Source organism: Anabrus simplex, chromosome 6 (assembly GCF_040414725.1).
Source record: "Anabrus simplex isolate iqAnaSimp1 chromosome 6, ASM4041472v1, whole genome shotgun sequence".
Taxonomy (NCBI): Eukaryota; Metazoa; Arthropoda; class Insecta; order Orthoptera; family Tettigoniidae; genus Anabrus; species Anabrus simplex.
Window position 1 is genome coordinate 158174373 of NC_090270.1, and position 19799 is coordinate 158194171.

At 38.0% G+C, this 19799-nt stretch overlaps 1 protein-coding gene across 3 annotated transcripts in view; it reads left to right on the forward strand.

The window, feature by feature from the left end:
• Nucleotides 1–19799, forward strand: part of px (plexus) — a 742022-nt gene that overhangs the window by 686268 nt on the left and 35955 nt on the right. The window contains exon 17 of one of the 3 annotated variants that reach the window (XM_067150022.2): nt 11333–12206. The exons of the other annotated variants lie outside the window; for them this stretch is intronic. Within the exon in view, the coding sequence (XP_067006123.2) occupies nt 11333–11355 (23 nt within the window). The 3' untranslated portion in view covers nt 11356–12206. Of the gene's footprint in view, nt 1–11332; nt 12207–19799 lie in introns of those variants that run through there. 3 annotated transcript variants of the gene reach the window in all.

The following is a 19799-nucleotide window of genomic DNA, read 5'->3' on the forward strand; positions in this document are numbered from 1 at the left end:
TTGGCATCTCCTACCTTGAAAATCTTGATAAAAGTGGCAATATCTCGAAAGTAGCAGCCCTAATAGAAGGTTGCTTGAACCCAACTATTCCTCTAAGTAAGAGTAGCTGGGCACATATAAAATATTCCTAAAATCTGCGTACAAACCTACATGAGCCTCTTATCTTTGTTCTGGCATTAATATTTCAGTGCACTACCTAGGTACAATAAAATTGACTTCGCTAACACACAGGCATCTCAGTAGACAGTAATAAAAGTACATGTAGCTAATAACACAAGTTACTGATACCTTTCCTGAAAACTGACTTATTACTCACATAGGCTACAGCCACCACTGCAGAAACTGTTATTGTTACAGGTGCATAGCATGGCCTTCATCCAACATTGCCTGTGCTCAATTTATTTATGCTGGGAATTTCATCTAATGTTGCAGACTGAAATATATTGAGGCAGAACAAGGTTTTGATAAAAAGCTGTAATTGCAAGATGTAGGCCTATCATAGAAAACTCTTATGCCTTACCTTGCAAATGTACCTCCCATTGATATATGTCCAGTAATGAGAAATTATAACACACACTCACATCCACCCTTTTTGTCTTTTAATTGAATTTTGAACATTTTGAGAAAAAAGTCATGCGTTACTCGATAACTCTCAGGAAGTTCACGTAAAATATTCTGCAGATGTTTCTGGTAGTATATAACAGTATCTCACTGTGTGAACCTCAGAAATGTTTTGATAATTTTGCCCAACAAACCTGAAAACTGTACCTTAGTTGGAATGCATATCTTGAGTATATGATTTATAGTAGTGTTCCTGTAGACTGTAGCCCAAATTGTTGGATCCTATCCTGGCTTAGTCTGTTGATATTTGAAGGTGTTCAAATACACCAGTCTTATCAGTAGATTTACAAGCATGTAAAGGAATTCCTTCAAGACAACATTTCTGCACCTCGGTGTCCCAAAACAACCATAGAAGTAGTTAGTGGGACATAAAACTCGTACATAATTTTCTTCAATAATTCATGCTAATGTTATCTTTCATTCATTGCTTATAAAGTAATTTTTAATAATTTAAAAATCTATAATAATACAACTCTGTGTTTAAGCCCTCAGCACGGTGGATTTAAATGCCTGGTCTTCTCTGTGCTGCGGGAGGAGTTCTGAGAACGGTGTTTAAACTTTCTCAGATTCATGCGAGGCTTTATTCAACTCAATACAACTTTGGCACTATTTGACATATTTCAGTAAAACATTCACATGCATGTTGAGAAAACTCCATTCTTTTGGAAAATATTATTCTATCTTACCTTAATAGTTCAGTTAGGTGTGGAACGTCCTGAAGAATCCCTCAACGCAGAGACCTGCTTCGCAGTGTGGACACCAAAACACTGTCTCTGTCCGAATTTTCTCCTATTTGAAACACACGACATAATCGGATAAATTTTGAAACGTTTTGAGGGTCCCCTGATATTTATCAGGTACCTCGTTGTTGAAAAGCGTAAAATTACTAATTGATTCAAATATCGTCCCTGCTCTGGCAAACTAACGAATCTGCAAATTGTCAAAAGGTTAGGAGAGCTGAAAGAAGTTGTGATTACTCATGTAAAATCAATTTTTATATTTAATTATTGGTTTTATGTGTTAGGTATACAGAACGAGCTGCAGATGTGAGACTTTGTCAGAGGGTAGACAATATATAAATAACAAAATCTAGACCAGAACTTCAGAACTACAGATTCCTTAGTTTTGTCAGTTTCGCTAGTTTGCCAGAGTGGGGACGACCATTGAAATAACAGACCCAATAATTGGCGTGGACAGAATAAAGCTTTTAGAAAAATAGCTCTGTAGCTCAGGCTTTTGTATTATAGCCATTAACAAATAAAGAGCAATCACAATGTATAACTTGTACTTCGTGACTGGTTTACAATCCTGCATTCTGAAACGAGTTGGTAATAAGCCCCTAGATCGGATTCTTTGCTCAGCATGTAAATTTGTTTCGCGAACTATTAGTTCCACTAATTTGTCTGTAAAGAACATCTTAGAAACTGTCACACCATCACATTCCCCAGCTGCTTCATTCTGAGGTTCTGGGTTCCCTATAAACTCTTCTATTTGTCCCACGCTATTAGACATGTTTTCCCATAGAAATTTCTTAGCTGTGACATACAGATTGCCATTCTGCACACTATCAATCGCATCTGATTCTGAACTGAGAACTTTGGATACAGCAATGTCATCCACATCACTCAAATCACCATCTGAATCTAACAGACTTTCGTTAGAACCACTCAGCTGTCCTAAAACATCCTCTATTTCCACGTTCGATAACCCCCACTTGCTTGTAGGAGCCATCTCCATTCACGACCGACGGAATGCAAGGCAGCGTGTGATAAGGAAAAAGGATGGAAATAACTCTCTCGAGAGCCCTGAATACATAAAATTTATGATTGTTGACAGTCAGGTTCTTCCCCGAGAGAGAAAACAAAGGTATAATGCAAGAAGTGTGCATGGTGGTCACCCGATAGGAGACAAAAATAGTGCTTGGTCCTGGTGGCAGATATCAACATTCCTTGAAACATCACTCGAATTTCAGTGACAAAACACTTAACAAAATATGGATCAAGGTATATCATTCGAAAGCTCAAACCTTCCATTTCAAGGAGAAATGAGTTAAAACATAAACAGCTTCGATCGTAACGGCTATGGGGCCGATGACCTTCAATGTTAGGCCCTTTAAAACAACAAGCAGCAAGCGTAACAGCTATATCGCAGTACAGTACACGTGTTTACTGTGCGAGCCATGCTCGTCTATCCACCACACGCAGTGTTCTCTGCATGACGAGCATTGCTCGGCACTCCACGCTCACAGGTTAATATGTCTAAACTGCAGTCCATCTGAGATTCCAGGATACCACAGTTTTGCTCTGGAAATGGGTGACAGTAATTCTTACCAGCATGGATCTCGCACATTTCGAAATTTTTAACCCTCTCATGCATGAATTATTTTTCATTTGTGTTTGGTGTTGAAAATTTCGAACTTTAAAGTTCAACTTACGTTCAGTTTCTTAGTTTTGCCAACAATTCTTACCTGGAGCTAATATTTTAATACTAAAATGTGATGTGGTTTGCCATAATGGAATATATATACAATATTTTTGCAATTACTATGCTAAGCTTCAAAGACTGATCATCAGGCCTATTGGCCATGGGTACATATACAAGGTTGTAATGACTTTGAGGTTGTACCAGAGGTACTCCTGAAGCCTGTGGTAACTGGATTGGGAGGGCCCACTGAAAATAAATGGTGGTTGGTACGCATGGATGTTGACGGGGTGGTTGTAGGGCTGTTTTGCTATCTGTTATGTAATATATATATACACAGTAAAATCCTGTTATTACGTGCCCCTTTTAAAACTCTATCCCATTTATTACACTCTTTTTGTAAGGTCCGTGGATGGATCTTACAGAATACTGCATAATTTTACCGTATTATAACGCTTCTAAATTCCACTTATAGCACCTTTCCCTTGTCAAAAAGGATAATTCTGTCAAATTGTAAAAAAAAAAAAAAAAAAAAAAGCACTGCACTGTATTTGAGATGTTTTAAATGGCATGGTGAAAAATTTGTTAGTCTCCCAGTACTGGAGGTCATTATAGTTCATGTAGCTGAAAAGAAGTCCACAACCTAAGTGGAGAAACACCCCTGCCAACAGTGTCGAAATTTTACCAAATGTACTTGCCTTTCCCCGAAAGGGATTAAACATTCGAGTTTTCTTGTCAATACAGCTCATTTCTGTCCTGTCTTATTCGTCATTTTCTGAATTCTTGTCAGTGCAGTTGTGAATAATGCAAAATGGCGAAGCGTATATCTCTTTCTATAAGTGAAAAACTACAAATTCTCCTTAAGTTCGATGAAAATTCTCCACTGAATCAAAAGGATTTGTCTGAATCTGTATCTCTTCATGCAGGTTAAGAATATTAATGAAAAATAGGGACGCTATTACCGACGCAGCGAAGGGTGGTTGTAAACATCAGAAAGCGAGACCTGGAAAATATGAAGAATTTGAGGAAATTCTTATTGAATGGATTCACCAATCCTGTGGGGCTTCAGCCCAATTAAGCAGCCCAGTCATACAACAAAGAGCATGAGAAATAGCAGGGAAATTAAATACAGACTTTGGTGCTTCGAGTTGTTGGCTTGATAGATTCAAACAATGGCATTGCATAATATATCCTCGAGTCAGTGGTGAATCTGAGTCGGTTAGGTACAGTGATGTATGTATGTATGTTGGGTATTCAGCCCGAAGGCTGGTTTGATCCTCTGCAGCTCCGCCAACAGATGTCATAAATAGCCTACGCGTCACTGAAGAGGCGTACTAGGGAAATGAGGAGTGAGGTAGTTTCCCGTTGCTTTCCTCAACAGTGATGTAAAGAACTGACAAAGTGAAGTGCTACTTAGGCTCGTTAAAAATTATGCGCTGCGCAATGTGTTTAACTCAGATGAATGTGGCTTATTCTTTAAGCTAATGCCCTATTAGCCATATGTGTTCAAAGGAGAGAAATATCGTGGTGGGAAATTAAGCAGAGCAAGGGTAACTGTGCTTGTTGCTGCAAATACTCGTGGATCTGAAAAATTACCTCTGATTATGTTGGGGAAGTCAGGTGACCCCGATGGTTTAAAAACATTAAATGTGTGCATTTTTATTTAAGATGGCGTTAGCGAAGGATGTAAGTGAAGATAGCTCCCGGTTCTCTTGCGAAATAATCAGGAATAAGTGTGGTGTAAACAAGAAGAGAGTGAAGAATTGTATCCAGTGTGAAAAGGGTTTAATTTGGTACCATTTTGAATGTATATGTAGTGCTAGTTTTGCTAAAAATGAAGATACTTGGACCTGTGTGAGCTGTGGCGAATGCAATTTGAATAGCGGTAACAAACCTAAGCCTACAACGGTCAACAAATTGCTGGCGTCTCATTCCTTGGAGGATGGAGGTAATGATAATGTACTTGTAATTCTCTCTTTATTGCAACAGGATTTACAAGCATTAAAAGCGAAGAACAAAATTTTAAAGGAGAAGGTATGTTTACTGGAATCGAAAGTACCGGTAAACACTCAGAACACAGGTAGGCTTCGTGAATTCTAGCGCGTGGTGTCAAGTTGCTTCAGATTCTAGGAGGAAAAGTGTACAGTTAAATACGGACAACTTTGTAATTGATACCAAAAATAGATTTTCATCCCTGAAGGAACCAAGTGATACGCAAGAACTTACCACATGGGAAGCAGTCAAACGTATAGCACAAACTCCATTACGACATGCGCCAAAGTTAGGCCTAAAATCCCACACAGTGCACTGGCGAAAGTGTCGAATATTCTTATATTTGGTGATAGCTAGGCAAGGAGAATTGCGAAGGAAATGAACAGTGATAATATTGCAGCATCAGCCATCATCTATCCTGGAGCCCCAATCAAGAAGATACTGAAAACACGCAGCAGGCAGCAAGAAATCTCGGAAGTTGTGATGCAGTAGTGATCATCGGCGGGACGAACGACGTAGCTCACGACGACGCTAAAAATGTCATATCTCAGCTTAAATGTACACTAGGTAAGCTGACTCGCACTAACATCTTTGTAGTGAACGTGCCCGACAGGCATTTGATTAGAGACTCGTGTGTGAACATTGAAGTGGACAAAGTTAATACAGATATGGTTAAAATTTGTAAACATTTTCGTAATACTCAGGCAATTGAATGCAGCAGTTTCGAGAGACACTGTTATGGCCTTCATCTAAATAATTCTGGCAAACGAAAGATTGCAAATATTGTTCTAGATTTTATTAATCATAAGATATGTACTGTAAAAAAGGCAACTCTCTTCAGTTATAATACTGACCAGGAAAACTAGTAGAAAAAGCCAGCTGTACTTCAAGGTGGCTCAGTCAACTAGAAAATGAAACTCAGGAAAGTAAGGAATTTCAAGTTACCCAATTGCAACAGTCAATTTTAGGGAGGAAGGGGTCTGAGATTGCTCTTGGTAAACTGTCAGAGTGTAGTAAATAAACAATTAAAATTTGGTACATTGATGGAATCTTACGAGACTGATGTGGTGATAGGAGTGCAATCGTGGTTGAAAGAAGGGCTGGATAATAGAGAAGTATTTCCAGAAGGGTATACAGTCTATCGTAGAGACCGAGGAGATCAAATGGGAGGGGGTTGTTTATTCTGGTGAAGGAAACTGATTATTCACATGAATGGTTTGCCAGTGAAAGGGATGAAATATTAGGGATAAAATTAGTTTGTGATAATATGAAGGTGGTGGGAATTATAGGAACATATAGGCCTAGAAGAGAGGAAAGAGACGTGGAAATATTTCAGAAAATAATAGATTATACTCATGATATGGTAATAACTGGGGGAGATCTAAACTTTCCTGAAGTGGAATGGAATGGAGCTGCAAGTGAAGCCCATGAACAGAAACTGGCAAATAAGTTAATTTGAGGAGGGAGGATTTACACAAGTAGAACAAGAACCGACTCGTCTCAATAACTTGCTAGATGTATTTTTGGTTAAACCATGGGAAATTGTTGCTAAAACTGAGGCTGTAATAATGGATGTAGGACTCGTACCAAAATATGCATAATAATAGGATCACACAAGACAGAAATTATATGTAAATACTAAAGTTGATGAATTTGGGACTTGCTTTAAATCACAATTCAGTTGTTGGATAAGTGAAGGGAGTAATGTGGATACACTTTGAAGTAATCATTTGGGAAGGAGAGAAGAGATTTGTACCTGTTAAGAGGGGTAAAATGATTTCAGACCCTGTTTATTATACAAGGGAAATAAGAAAATTAAAAAGAAAATGTAGAATAGTAAACAGGAAAATCAAAGTGGGTAGGGAGAATAGAGAAACTAGAAAACTGCTAATGAGCAAACTGAATAGAGTGAAAAAGGAAGAAAAAGAATTGTATGAATGGCATACTTCAAGAGAGTAATGACCACAAAGGGAAATGGATAAAGCTGTATTCATATATTAGGAATCAAAAAGGAAAAGGAATCCAAATTCCTACAATGGTGGGAGAAGGGGGTGAACACTATTTAACAGATACTGAGAAAGCAAATCAATTTAATAGGAAATTCAGAGATTCAGTAGAAGATTGTCAGGAGTCGGAAACCGTAACAGAAGATAGAGAGGGAGGCACACATAGGGAAACAAGAAGCTTCTCATTCACAAATGAAGATATTTTCAGAGAAATCCAACTGCTTAAGCAAGGAAAAGCAGCGGGAAGTAATCAAAGTACTGGGGAGGTATTAAAGACAATGGGGTGGTACATAGTGCCTTATTTAAAATTTCTCTTTAACTATGTCACAAATAATAGTGTAATACCAAAGGAATGGAAGGAATCTATAATACCAATTTATAAAGGAAAGGGTGATAAAAGGAAACCAGAGAAGTACAGACCAGTTAGCCTGATCAGTATAGTTTGTACAATACTGGAGAGTTTAATAGCAAAGTACATCAGAGGTATATATGATGATAAAAATTGGTTAATGAGGAGCCAGTATGGATTTAGAAAGAAATTTTCTTGTGAGGCACAACTGGTGGGATTTCAGCAGTACATATCAGATCAGTTGGATTCAGGAGGCCAGTTAGATTGCATAGCCATAGATCTTTCCAAAGCCTTTGATTGAGTGGAACATGGAATATTATTAAAGAAATTGGAGGGAATAGGATTGGACATAAGGGTTATACGTTGGATAAGAACATTTCTAAATTCAAGGGTTCAGAAAGTCAAAGTAGGAAATAATGTATCACAGGAAGAGAAAGTTTGGAAGGGAAATGCACAGGGTAGTATAATCAGTCCGTTACTTTTCTTAACCCTGGGATACTCGTGCTGGCTACAGGTGTAGCCCAGTCATTTATTGTAGTACATAGTATATTCGTTGTCAGGAATGTTGATACTCTCTATAACTGCCTGTCCATGTTGCATTTAACTGACGAGTGTGTTTCCGGCTTGTCTAGGAACGCCATTTAGGCGCCAGACGGATTAGAAATGATCTGGGCTACAATAGTAGCCCGCGCGAGCATTGCTGTTTCAGTGCTGACAATGACCGAGCAAAGGAAACGTCGCTGCGCAGGCGGCCAAGTAGGTGACTTACAAATTAGTCAGTGGTTAGAAGAAAGTAGTAATAGTATTATTAGCAGTGGTAGTAACGATAGTGAACAGGACATACTTACACACGAAGTACACCAAACTGAATCTGATGAAGGTACAAGCCTTGAGAAAGATATCCTGCTCTAGTGTCCAGCGACAAATGACGATGCAGGTACCGGCAGCAATAATTCCCGATGGTTCACTGCCAAGGGCAATTTCAAGTGGCTAATCAATCATCCACATACCGAGGGATCATCCACGTACTGATGTGCGTACAAGAGCCCGTAATATTACCATTCACTTCCCTGAGGGAATTGCTCGTACTTAGAAAACGGAACTTGAATGTTTAGAACGTTTTATAGTTAGCAATATAACACAAATGGTAACCACAGCGACACATATATATATAGGTGAATTAAGAGACAAGTTTGAACCTAATCGTGATGCAAAATTTACCAATACTGCGGAAATACGTGCTTTGATAGAGTGCTAAAACTTCCTAAAATACTCACAGAAACTCCAAGACAGTTTTTTAACCTGATATCGTTTTTGCTTATTTAGCATGCAAATATGTTCTAATGTAGGTATACGAGTATATTTAAAAATAAATGTAAAAACTGTAATTCTTTTAGATCTGTTTCCATGGTAGATTTCCCTTGGTGTAAGATGCAATCAAATTTTCCTTCAAGAGTTTTATCTTAACAAAAGAAAAACCCACATATGGTTTTCAAATTTGGCTTAGAATATTTATATATATACTATTTAATATACTATTACTAAAGAAACCAAAAAATAGCGCGTACGAGTCATTCAGTATGAATTTTAGTTCGGGCTACGTATGTACCCCGCGCAAGTAATGCTGCGTCTATTCCTAGCGCGAGTGTCCGAGGGTTAATATAAGCAAATGACTTGGGGAACAATATAACATCAAAAATAAGATTGTATGCAGATGGCATATTTGTTTATAGGGAAATAAATAACATTGAGGATTGTTCAGAATTACAAAGGGACCTTGAGATTATGCAACAGTGGGGTGAAGAAAATAATATGAAGGTTAATGGAAGCAAATCAACTGTTACAACATTTACAAACAGGAACTTTAAAACTTAATTTGAATATGCTTCGGATGCGGTAGTTATCCCAAAAGATGGCAAGTGCAAATACTTAGGTGTGAAATATGAAAGTAATTTGCACTGGAAGGGTCATGTTGATGACATTGTTGGGAAAGCATACAGATCGTTACATGTCATAATGAGGCTACTTAAAGGATGCAACAAAGATTTAAAAGAAAAAAGTTACTTAAGTATGGTTCTTCCATTATTGGAATATGCAAACAGTGTTTGGGATCCTCACCAAGAATACCTAATAAAAGAAATAGATAGTATGCAGAGGAAAGCAGCAAGATCTGTTACAGGGGATTTCAGGAGAAAAAGTAGTGTATCAGCAATGTTAGAGGAACTTGGGTGGGAAACTTTAAGTAAGAGAAGGGAGAAAACTAGACTTATAGGATTATATAGAGCCTATACAGGAGAAGCAGCATGGGGAGATACCCGTGAGAGGCTTCAGTTGGAAAATAATTATATCGGCAGAACTGACCACAAGTATAAAATTAGAAGGAATATTAGCAGAAGCGATTGGGGTAAATTTTCATTCATTGGGAAGGGTGTGAAGGAGTGGAACAGTTTACCAGGGGTAGTGTTTGATCCTTTTCCAAAATCTGTACAGATATTCAAGAAGAGAATAAACAGCAACAGAGAAAATAAATGAAATGTTTGAGGGCATTCGACCAGTGCAGGTTATTGTAAATAAAAAATGTGTGTGAATAAATTAATTCCATCCCCTGGGCTATGTTTGGACAGCTGAAGTAGGGGACTGCCTGTAGGGGTGAAGTACAGTGGGGACTTTGAGGGCCATGGGACCGCTAACGGTAGCTGTGAAGGCCCTTCGGGAACTCTGAAAAGTGGTGGCAAAAGGGGCTCTGGTTAAGACGCAGCAGGTCGTTATGCTACTTAGGTTCCAAAATGTGTAAAAAATACATAAATAAATGCAATGTAAATATTAATCTTATACCAGTAGTATAGTATTATTTGAAGTAATTCCACATTCTGTATACGAGTTGACTATGTTTGTAAGTAAAGGAGATATTAGAATTAGAATTTTGTAAACATTATAAATTTATTAAGGATGAGCTGTGTGTTCAATAGAAAAAATTGTTAGCGTAAATTGTATAATATTGTATTCTAGGAAAATGTTCTTTTCTTGTTAATTTAAAATTTAGTGCTTGTGACAATAATGTATTTCAGTGTACCATTTGCCACCGAAGTAGACACCTCATATGCAAATAAAGAGATTTTGATTTGATTTTTGATTTTGTTTGATGACTAGTGACTTGTTTGTTAATTGGCTTAAAGAATTGGACCAAAATTAGTAAAAGCCAATCCCGAAATCTTATTTTTTGTCAACAACTGTCCAGCTCACCCGAAAAATGTGAACCTGAACAATGTATTGCTAGCATTCCTACTTGCCAACACAACCAGTAAACTCCAACCGATGGACCATGGGGTCATAAAAGTGCTCAAGCATTTCTATAGAAAGTGTGTTGTTCTACAATATCTGCAGTACATCGACAGTGGAGCTGAAAACCACATCACCTTATTGGACGCAATGAATTTCATCTCTACTGCATAGGAAGGGATCAAAGTGCAGACCATCACCAATTGCTTAAATAAAGCAGGCTTTTTCAAGGTAAGATTCTGAATGTTGTTAGAGAAGGATACTGTATTTTGTCAGTCTTCTGTATAAAATGAGCCTCACCATGGTGCAGACCGTAAAACGTTGGTCTCTCACTGCTGCTCTGGTCACTCCATGAGAGGTGTGTGCTGAACAAAGTGGGGGTGGGACGTGTTTTTTCCAGGCACTGCGGCTTCCCGTCATCTTTCATTCCAGCAACACTCTCCACAATTATTTCATTTCATTTGTAATTCGTTAATCATTGCCCTGGAGTGCGACAGGCCTCACCAACCGGAAAAATTCCGTTCCTCAGCCCTAGTTACGTGCTTTTTTCATCCCGTTCCAGATCCGGTCGGTTGACTTGAAACAGGCTGTGGATTTTCAGTTTCTGTATAAAGTGTTTTTGTTTCACTAGGAGGTTAATTTGCCTTTTTTCTAATTTTTTTAGGAACATGGTGCAACACCCGGTGAAACAAATGGCCCTGTGACAACTGATAATGACAGAGGATTGGGCTGCTGTATGGGAGAAGTTAGGAGATGTTAATTTGGAAGATTTTGTGTCAGTTGACAATGGTCTAGTGACATCAGAAATCCGTAATGTTGACTTCATAGTTGCGGAAGATGCTGCCGCTGCTGTGCAAGATGAGGCAGTGATGAGGAAATTGAATCTGTGGATGAAAATGTCCCCACATGAAATGAAGCTCTCGGAGCAATCAAAATTAAAATTCTTTGAAATTACATGATCACTGACATTCCTAGCGGCTTATCAAGTGATGTGAGCAGCTACTTAAACCGCATAGAAAATGTAATCGTTCACAGTAGTAGTACACAAACTCGACAAGCATCAATCAAAGACTTTTTTATTAGGAAGTGAGGTAAAATTTACACTTTACATTGGAACTACAGTAATGAACAGTAACATGCTGTGCTGTAATAATAATAATAATAATAATAATACTGTATTGATAATAATAAGTAATAATAAAATACATTACTGAAATATTGTTTCCCAATTAATTTCCCACCTTACATATAACTTCCCATCTATAGCGCTGTCCCGCTTATTACGCGTTTAAACCACAGTACGTTGAAGAAAGTAATAACAGGATTTTACTGTATATATAAACATGGCATCACTGGTATATGTGTTGGATTGACTATGAAGTTAAATAGGTGATAGGGAAAATGTACTACTGAGATTAAAAATAATACATAATGCATAAAAATGTCTGAGAACTCCAATGACCTCATGAGGTCCTCATGCACACAAGAGTTTTAAATACAAGTTCATTGTGTTTTGCTTCTTGATTATGCTTAATAAAAAGGGGAAAATTCCTTCCAGCTTTTCATTATATGTAGACAGGGAAGAAGGATTTATTATACCCATTGATTGAAGAGTTGATTTTTTTTTTCCCGGAACCACTAAGGTAATTTGTTTGCATCTTTCCTTTTCATGTTTTCCAGCATAGAGATCTGTACTAGTCTGATATTTGTTATCCTGTACTTCCACTGTGTTTGATCTACCTGCTGTATCCATTCTTGTCAGATTAGCTTTTGTACAAATGCTAAAAAGTATCTTCATAATCATTTCATAATGAAATCCAAGTTACTGCTTCATTGTCAGTAACATCAGTATATCTGAAAGTAGACAATGTTTGTGGAATAGTCCTCAAATGTTAAATAGAGACTACAAACATAGATGCAGTTGACCTCGATTATCCGTTTCTGAAAACTACATTTTCTGGGGTTATTCCTTGAAATCTTGCAGTTCCGCGACCAACCTATCAAAATCATGTTGAAAAAATCCTGCGTTATCCGTTGCTCGAAGAAAGGATTTCCCAGATCAACTGGCCAGAAATTTCAGTACCAACAAAGCTAAATCCTCGATCAAACATTTTTCGAGAAATGGTATCACACGAAAGGGCGGCTACATCATACCTACAAATCTTAGCGTTAACGTCCTATCATTGCAATAATTAGAGTAAGTACTGTACTGAAAACGTAATCGGCAGTGAACTTACATAAGGGACAGTTTTAGTTTTGCATTCGGCTGGATTGTGTTAGGGAATTTTCAGAAATCATAAAGCAGAGAGTGGCCACAACAGTTGGTAGGAGAGAGTGCATTTCGACAGTTGTACTTGAAGACTGAACGAGTTTTGTCAGATGTTTGAACGTGCAAAACATATACATTTTTCTACGTGTATTTGCATTTAATCGCTTAATATTTCAAGAAGAACTTGTCACAATGTTACCCCGGATGGGGTTACTTTGGGACACTTTCTTTTTTGCCATTGCATTTCCATATTTGGTGCAGATGTCACAAAGTTACCCCCATTAAGTGGTTACTTAAGACTTCGGCTAAATATAAACGGAGAATTTATTTCACATCCATGACAACACAACACACTGTATATTTTTTAAATCCTCAGATATAACCACTTGAAATATTTGCATCATTCAGGGGAGAGTAGTTTAGAAACTGTTTACTTTGCACTGTGTTTTCTGAGTTCTGAATTGCCATAGATTTCAAGTTTTCCCCTTTGTATGGTTGGATTAATTTTACACCATATTTCATCATCTGTGTACTATAATTCATCCTTGATATCCGGCCACTACACAGAGTTATCCATAGCACTGACAACTGCACCTTGCTTGTATACTTTCATTACGATTCCTGGATAGTACTTGCATTCGAATATTTTTATTACATTTACGCGTGTTCCCAGAATCTTATCATTGGATTCAAAGATACGATTTTCAAGAATTGGAAGTTCTTCAGAGTAAAAATTACATTCTTCTTCATGCAATGAATTGTCTTTTGATTCAGTACAGATGTCATCTTTCTCATTTTTACTTGAATCATCTTTTCAGGTCTTTGACACGTTCAATGCTGAGGGACCAGATCCGGCCCCTAGCATGCTACTTACCAGTGCGCATGACCCAGATCCGGCCCGCATTGCCATGCCATTTCTAAACAGACAGTGTGAGCTCAGCTCTTGATGAAGACACATCGTATGGCGTACGCACCTTGAATAGTAGTGGCGTGATATATTTTCGCTCGTCGTTCATCGCTCACATCTTTTGGTGATTTTTTTACGATTGTGGCAGTAGTTTGAATTATATTTAAATTGTTTTTATTGTGAGTGTGTGATGGCTCATTGTTGTGTTGATTTGTCCGGCAGTAATGATGAGTTTACGAGTGAAGGAAGTGCTGATTCTGAAACGGAAAGCGAGGATGAACTGGAACTCAACCCAACCTGGTCATATCGAACATTCGGCTTGAAGAACATACCCTTTAGCAAAGGAAACAAACTGCTAGTGCCGATACTGGGAGAAAACAAGCGAATTGACTGGTTTCTATTGTTGCTTGATAACAATTTTTTTTTGTCTTGAGCCAAACAATTATGCGTTAGTTATTTTGTGGGCCAAGCACTAAGGAGAAATCGCGCAGTACAAGATAGAAGGATGTCAATGTCAATGAACTAAAGACATTTTTGGGTTTGCCGATTCATACAGGAACATTGTGAATGAGCAGACAGCAAGATTATTGGATAACTTGTAGGCTTTTCAACGTTCCTGCGTTTCAACTGTATATGAGCCGGGATCGTTTTCTCCTTATCTTCCGATGCCTACACTTTTCCCCGATTAGACTTATCGGTGATCCCAAATCCCAGTCATAAGACAGGCTGGAGAAGGTGAGACAAATTATTGATTTTTTAGACAATAAAATGTCTAGCATTTTTTATCCTTCACGGGAACTGTCCATTGATGAAGCTATGGTACTTTGGTGGGGTCGCTTGATTTTCAAGCAGTATATAAAGGAAAAACGGCATAAGTATGGCATAAAACTTTATGCTCTAAAGGAACCCGAGGGCCTCACTTTCAAATTTATTGTGTACGCCGGAGCCAACTACCAGTTGTCTGGGAAAGGAAACTACAAAAGTGATCATGCATCTTTTGGAGCACCTTCTGAATAATGGCCATTTTGTGTTTATAGACAATTATTATAACAGTTTTGCCCTAGCGTCCAAGCTTCTGTCTGAAAACACATACGGTAGAGGAACACTCCGAGCTGACCGGCTGTACAACCCTCCAATTGTGAAGACGGCAGTATTGCCTAAAGGTGGAACCATTGCTCAGTACGGTGAGGGAATTATGGAGGGACAAGCAAGTGGTACAATACATTTTGTCACAATTTGAGAACATTAGTGGTCACTGTCACAAATAAGAGAGGCCAAGAAAAAGAAAATCCTTTGCCAATAGTGCAATATAATGCACACATGAAGTGGAGTGATCGGTTTGTACAACTCAAGGCGTACTATCCTTTCGAAAGGAAAACCCTTCGCTGGTACAAAAAAATTTTTGTCCACATCATTCAATTGATGTTCATCAATGCTTTCCACTTATACAACATGCACAATACCAGGCTTGGAAATCCGAAGATGATTTTATACAACTTCCGCCTACAAATATTGGAATCACTTCTGCCAGCCCGTCAATCTTGTCAATCTTATGTTAATTTTAAGGACACTTCCTCTAAAGCATTACTTTGTCAATTTTATACATTTTTCATCTAAACTGTTATGTGGCTGAAGATGTTGATAATATACGAAACATGTACCACTTTTGACCATTAAAAATTGCCTTAAGCAATCATTGTATCGACTAGGTGGAAAATACATACTTAATTGTGAATCTATTGTAGTGCGATACGGACCATGAAGCTGATTTTATGTAAGCAGAGCTAGTGCGCAGTCCTCTAAGAAAGAACAACTTACATCGGTTGGTGAAAAATGATGAGCGAGACTCCAAAGGAATAACCAAATGCAAAAAGTGGAGAGCCTGCAATAAAGCAGGAAGTAAAAAAAAAAAAAAAAAAAAAATCAACGTTTGTCTGTTCTGGCTCTCCAGATTTGCCGGGGCTTTGCCCGGTTTGATTGCTTTGACAAGTATCACTTTTTATTGTTTTTTTGTTTTTTTTTGTTTATTAATTTGTTGAAAGTACCACAAAGACATGTAAGTGTACCAAACAGTGGATGGTAGGTGAAGCTGTAAATTATTGTACATAGGGAAGAAACAACATTAATAAAGCTAAATGTGTTTTTTTTTTAACATGTCATAAACAGTAATTTTTGTAATATCTCTCATTATAACATAAGATTTTCAACAAGATAGTGATTGATGGTGCAGCGCACGGTGCTGAGGAGCCAAATCCGACCCACAGACTTAGACGTCTTCAAAAATTGTAATTTAGGCATGTATCATCCTTATAGGCACATGTTTGGATTTTTGACAACATTTGGTAAGTTTTATACCATTTTTTCATTTTCAGTTTTTGGGGGTGGGAATGTGTAATTTGCATAGCAGTGAACGTGTTAATGTTCTTTGAGCGACAGTTTCCGTTGGTGCCACTACAACTAGGAATCTCATCTTCAGTGTCAAAATCTGAAGCTGTCAAACCTTTTCCAGGTGGCACATCTATACATCTCCCCTTTCTGCATCCATTATATGTTACCTTACCTCTTATGAGATTCAGGTGCTCAATGAAACTTACATACAGCTTGCTTCAGAACATCACCTTCTAAATCAATTGCCCTGTTGTACATGTTCTTCAGCACTTCTTCCTGGCTTAGAGGGCAAATACCACATTTCCTGTGTCAAGAACGTAGATTACTCGGACCATTTTCAACTAGTTCTTCTCAATTAGATCTTAACAGGGGATGGACATTCGTTTTTCAGTATAGTTGAACATCGTTTTCCAACTCCAGATTACTAAAAAAGGCAATTTTAGAACACTGGGGTTACTTTGTGGCAGAGCAATTGTTGTCACAAACTTCTCTTTATTTGATTTTAACATAAATAACTGAAAGAAAGCTCAAAGCAACATGAGAATCATGCATGTTTATCAGGAAATATGAAATTAAGATTTCCACAAACTTTGATGTGTGTACCTCATTAACATTTTCTGTCACCGACAAAAGTTTCCCGCTGTTGCTCAGTACAATACACGTGAAGGCTCTCTGTTACCAACAGTCCTACATTTAAGACATTATCATTGAACACACAGGTAGCAGCATTATTGAGGAGTGAAAACATATGCTGTTCATCGTCAGACGATCAATGCGTATCCCGTGAAATATGAAATAATCTTTAAAAGTCAATTTAGGCCTAATTCGCATTGCACAAGATTTCCAGAAACTTTCTATGGACAGTACACTGGTGACAATATTACAATACAGTAGAAGATTTAAGACGGGAAAAAAAGAAGGGAGAGGATTTGTCACACTGACCATTTATCACCTTGTAATCTACATCTGTACAGGCTGAACAGGCAAAGGCCCATTAGGGCTGTGGTTTGGTTTGGTTCGGATTAGGAGTGTTTGTAAGATTATAATTGTACTAAATTTTATGCTGTTTTGCTAAATTGTTGATGGCTTTAATTCATTCCTGGATTTTCCGTTTTCCCATTTTTTCCTTGTCTTTTTTCGTTGACCCTCCAAAAATGGAGAATCAAGATTCCACTGTACTAATATTATCTAGCAGAAATGAGTGTCAGCAGAAGAGAGAGAGTACATCTCAGTTATTTATAGTTGATTAGTGTAATGTTGTTGTAGATTATTGTACTTCTAGGAGCTTAGGATGATGTAAGAAATCACCCTCTTTTACTTGAGTGTGTCAAAATGTGCCAATGTTAGTGCTAGGACATGGGAAGCTGCCTCAGGAATTGAAAAAAATGTGAGGGCCTGCTATCCAAACATTTTTCTGGAGAGTGTGGAATGCCTTGGAGGAAAAAAGCACCCTTTGTTGCCATTTTATTAAAGATTGTTTATATTTGAACTTTGCCCTGTGAATATTGAATACTGAGCAAGCTTTTCTTCCAAGGTATTCCACGCCAAGAGATTTATAACTTACATTTAATCAACACACACACATTCTTCTTACTTGGTATATTGATATATCGATCCTACTGCAAAAAACCGTGTGATTTGAAATAATGCCTAATTCGAAGCACTCTTTTCAAGTCCCCGGGATGCAGATTACGTTTTTACATGTAATTTGAATTGTTCATGTGACACTCAAGATTGAATTTGGTCCTTTTACATATGCCACAGTCAAACAGTAAATGGTCCATTGTTTGAGTGGATCCAAAGAAAAAAAGAAAAAAAATATTGATTTTAAAACATTAAAATTATCACTTAAACTTTCCATGGCCAGAGAACTGAATGAGAATTTACTCTGGTACTAATATTTTGCACTGGACTCAGCTTTGTTTGTTGGAATAGGCAGACACCTTTGTACTTGAGGTCCAGAGGTTGTTCCACTGACATTTCCAGGAGAGCCAGTGTGTCCGTGGATCCATGAAAGACAGACATTGGGGCACTACTGTACTGTAGATCTTATAGTAGCAGATAATGAATGGGTTGACTATGCTTTCTATTGTGTTCAATGCAGCCTGCAAGTCACTGAATATCTGAGCATTTATGTTGTTGTGTTCTTCATACCATTATATAGCAAATTTGATGGCCCATAGTTTGGCTTGAAATACTGAGCAGCTGGATGACAATTTATGCATACATACATACATACATACATACATACATACATACATTATCATTATAGACTGTTATGCCTTTCAGCGTTCAGTCTGCAAGCCTCTGAGAACTTACTAAACGTCGCCACTATCCTCGATTTGCAACTAGTGTTGTGGCCTCATTTAGTTCCATACCTCTTATCTTCAAATAGTTAGAAACCGAGTCTAACCATCGTCGTCTTGGTCTCCCTTTATTTCTCTTACCCTCCATAGCAGAGTCCATTATTCTCCTAGGTAACCTGTCCTCCTCCATTCGCCTCACATGACCCCAACACCAAAGCCGGTTTATGCGTACAGCTTCATCCATCGAGTTCATACCTAAATTAGCCTTTATCTCCTCATTCCGAGTACCCACCTGCCATTGTTCCCACCTGTTTGTACCAGCAATCATTCTTGTTACTTTCATGTCTGTTACTTCTAACTTATGAATAAGATATCCTGACTCCACGCAGCTTTCGCTCCCGTAAAGCAAAGTTGGTCTGAAAACAGACTGATGTAAAGATAGTTTCGTCTGGGTGCTGACTTCCTTCTTACAGAACACTGCTGATCGCAACTGCGGGCTCACTGCATTAGCTTCACTACACCTTGATTCAATCGCGCTTACTATATTACCATCCTGGGAGAACACACAATCTAAATACTTGAAATTATCGACCTGTTCTAGCTTTGTATCACCAATCCGACATTCAATTCTGTTGAATTTCTTACCTACTGACATCAATTTAGTCTTCGAGAGGCTAATTTTCATACCATACTCATTGCACCTATTTTCAAGTTCCAAGATATTAGACTGCAGGCTTTTGGCACAGTCTGCCATTAAGACCTATTTGTCAGCATAGGCCAAACTGCTTACTACATTTCCACCTAACTGAATCCCTCCCTGCCATTTTATACCTTTCAGCAGATTATCCATGTAAACTACGAACATCAAAGGTGAAAGATTACAGCCTTGTCTAACCCCTGTAAGTACCCTGAACCAAGAACTCATTCTACCATCAATTCTCACTAAAGCCCAATTGACACCATAAATGCCTTTGATTGATTTTAATAATCTACCTTTAATTCCATATTCTCCCAGTATAGTGAACATCTTTTCCCTCGGTACCCTGTCATATGCTTTCTCTAGATCTACGAAACATAAACACAACTGCCTATTCCTCTCGTAGCATTTTTCAATTACCTGGCGCATACTGAAAATCTGATCCTGACAGCCTCTCTGTGGTCTGAAACCACACTGGTTTTCATCCAACTTCCTCTCAATGACTGATCGCACCCTCCCTTCCAGGATGCCAGTGAATACTTTGCCTGGTATACTAATCAATGA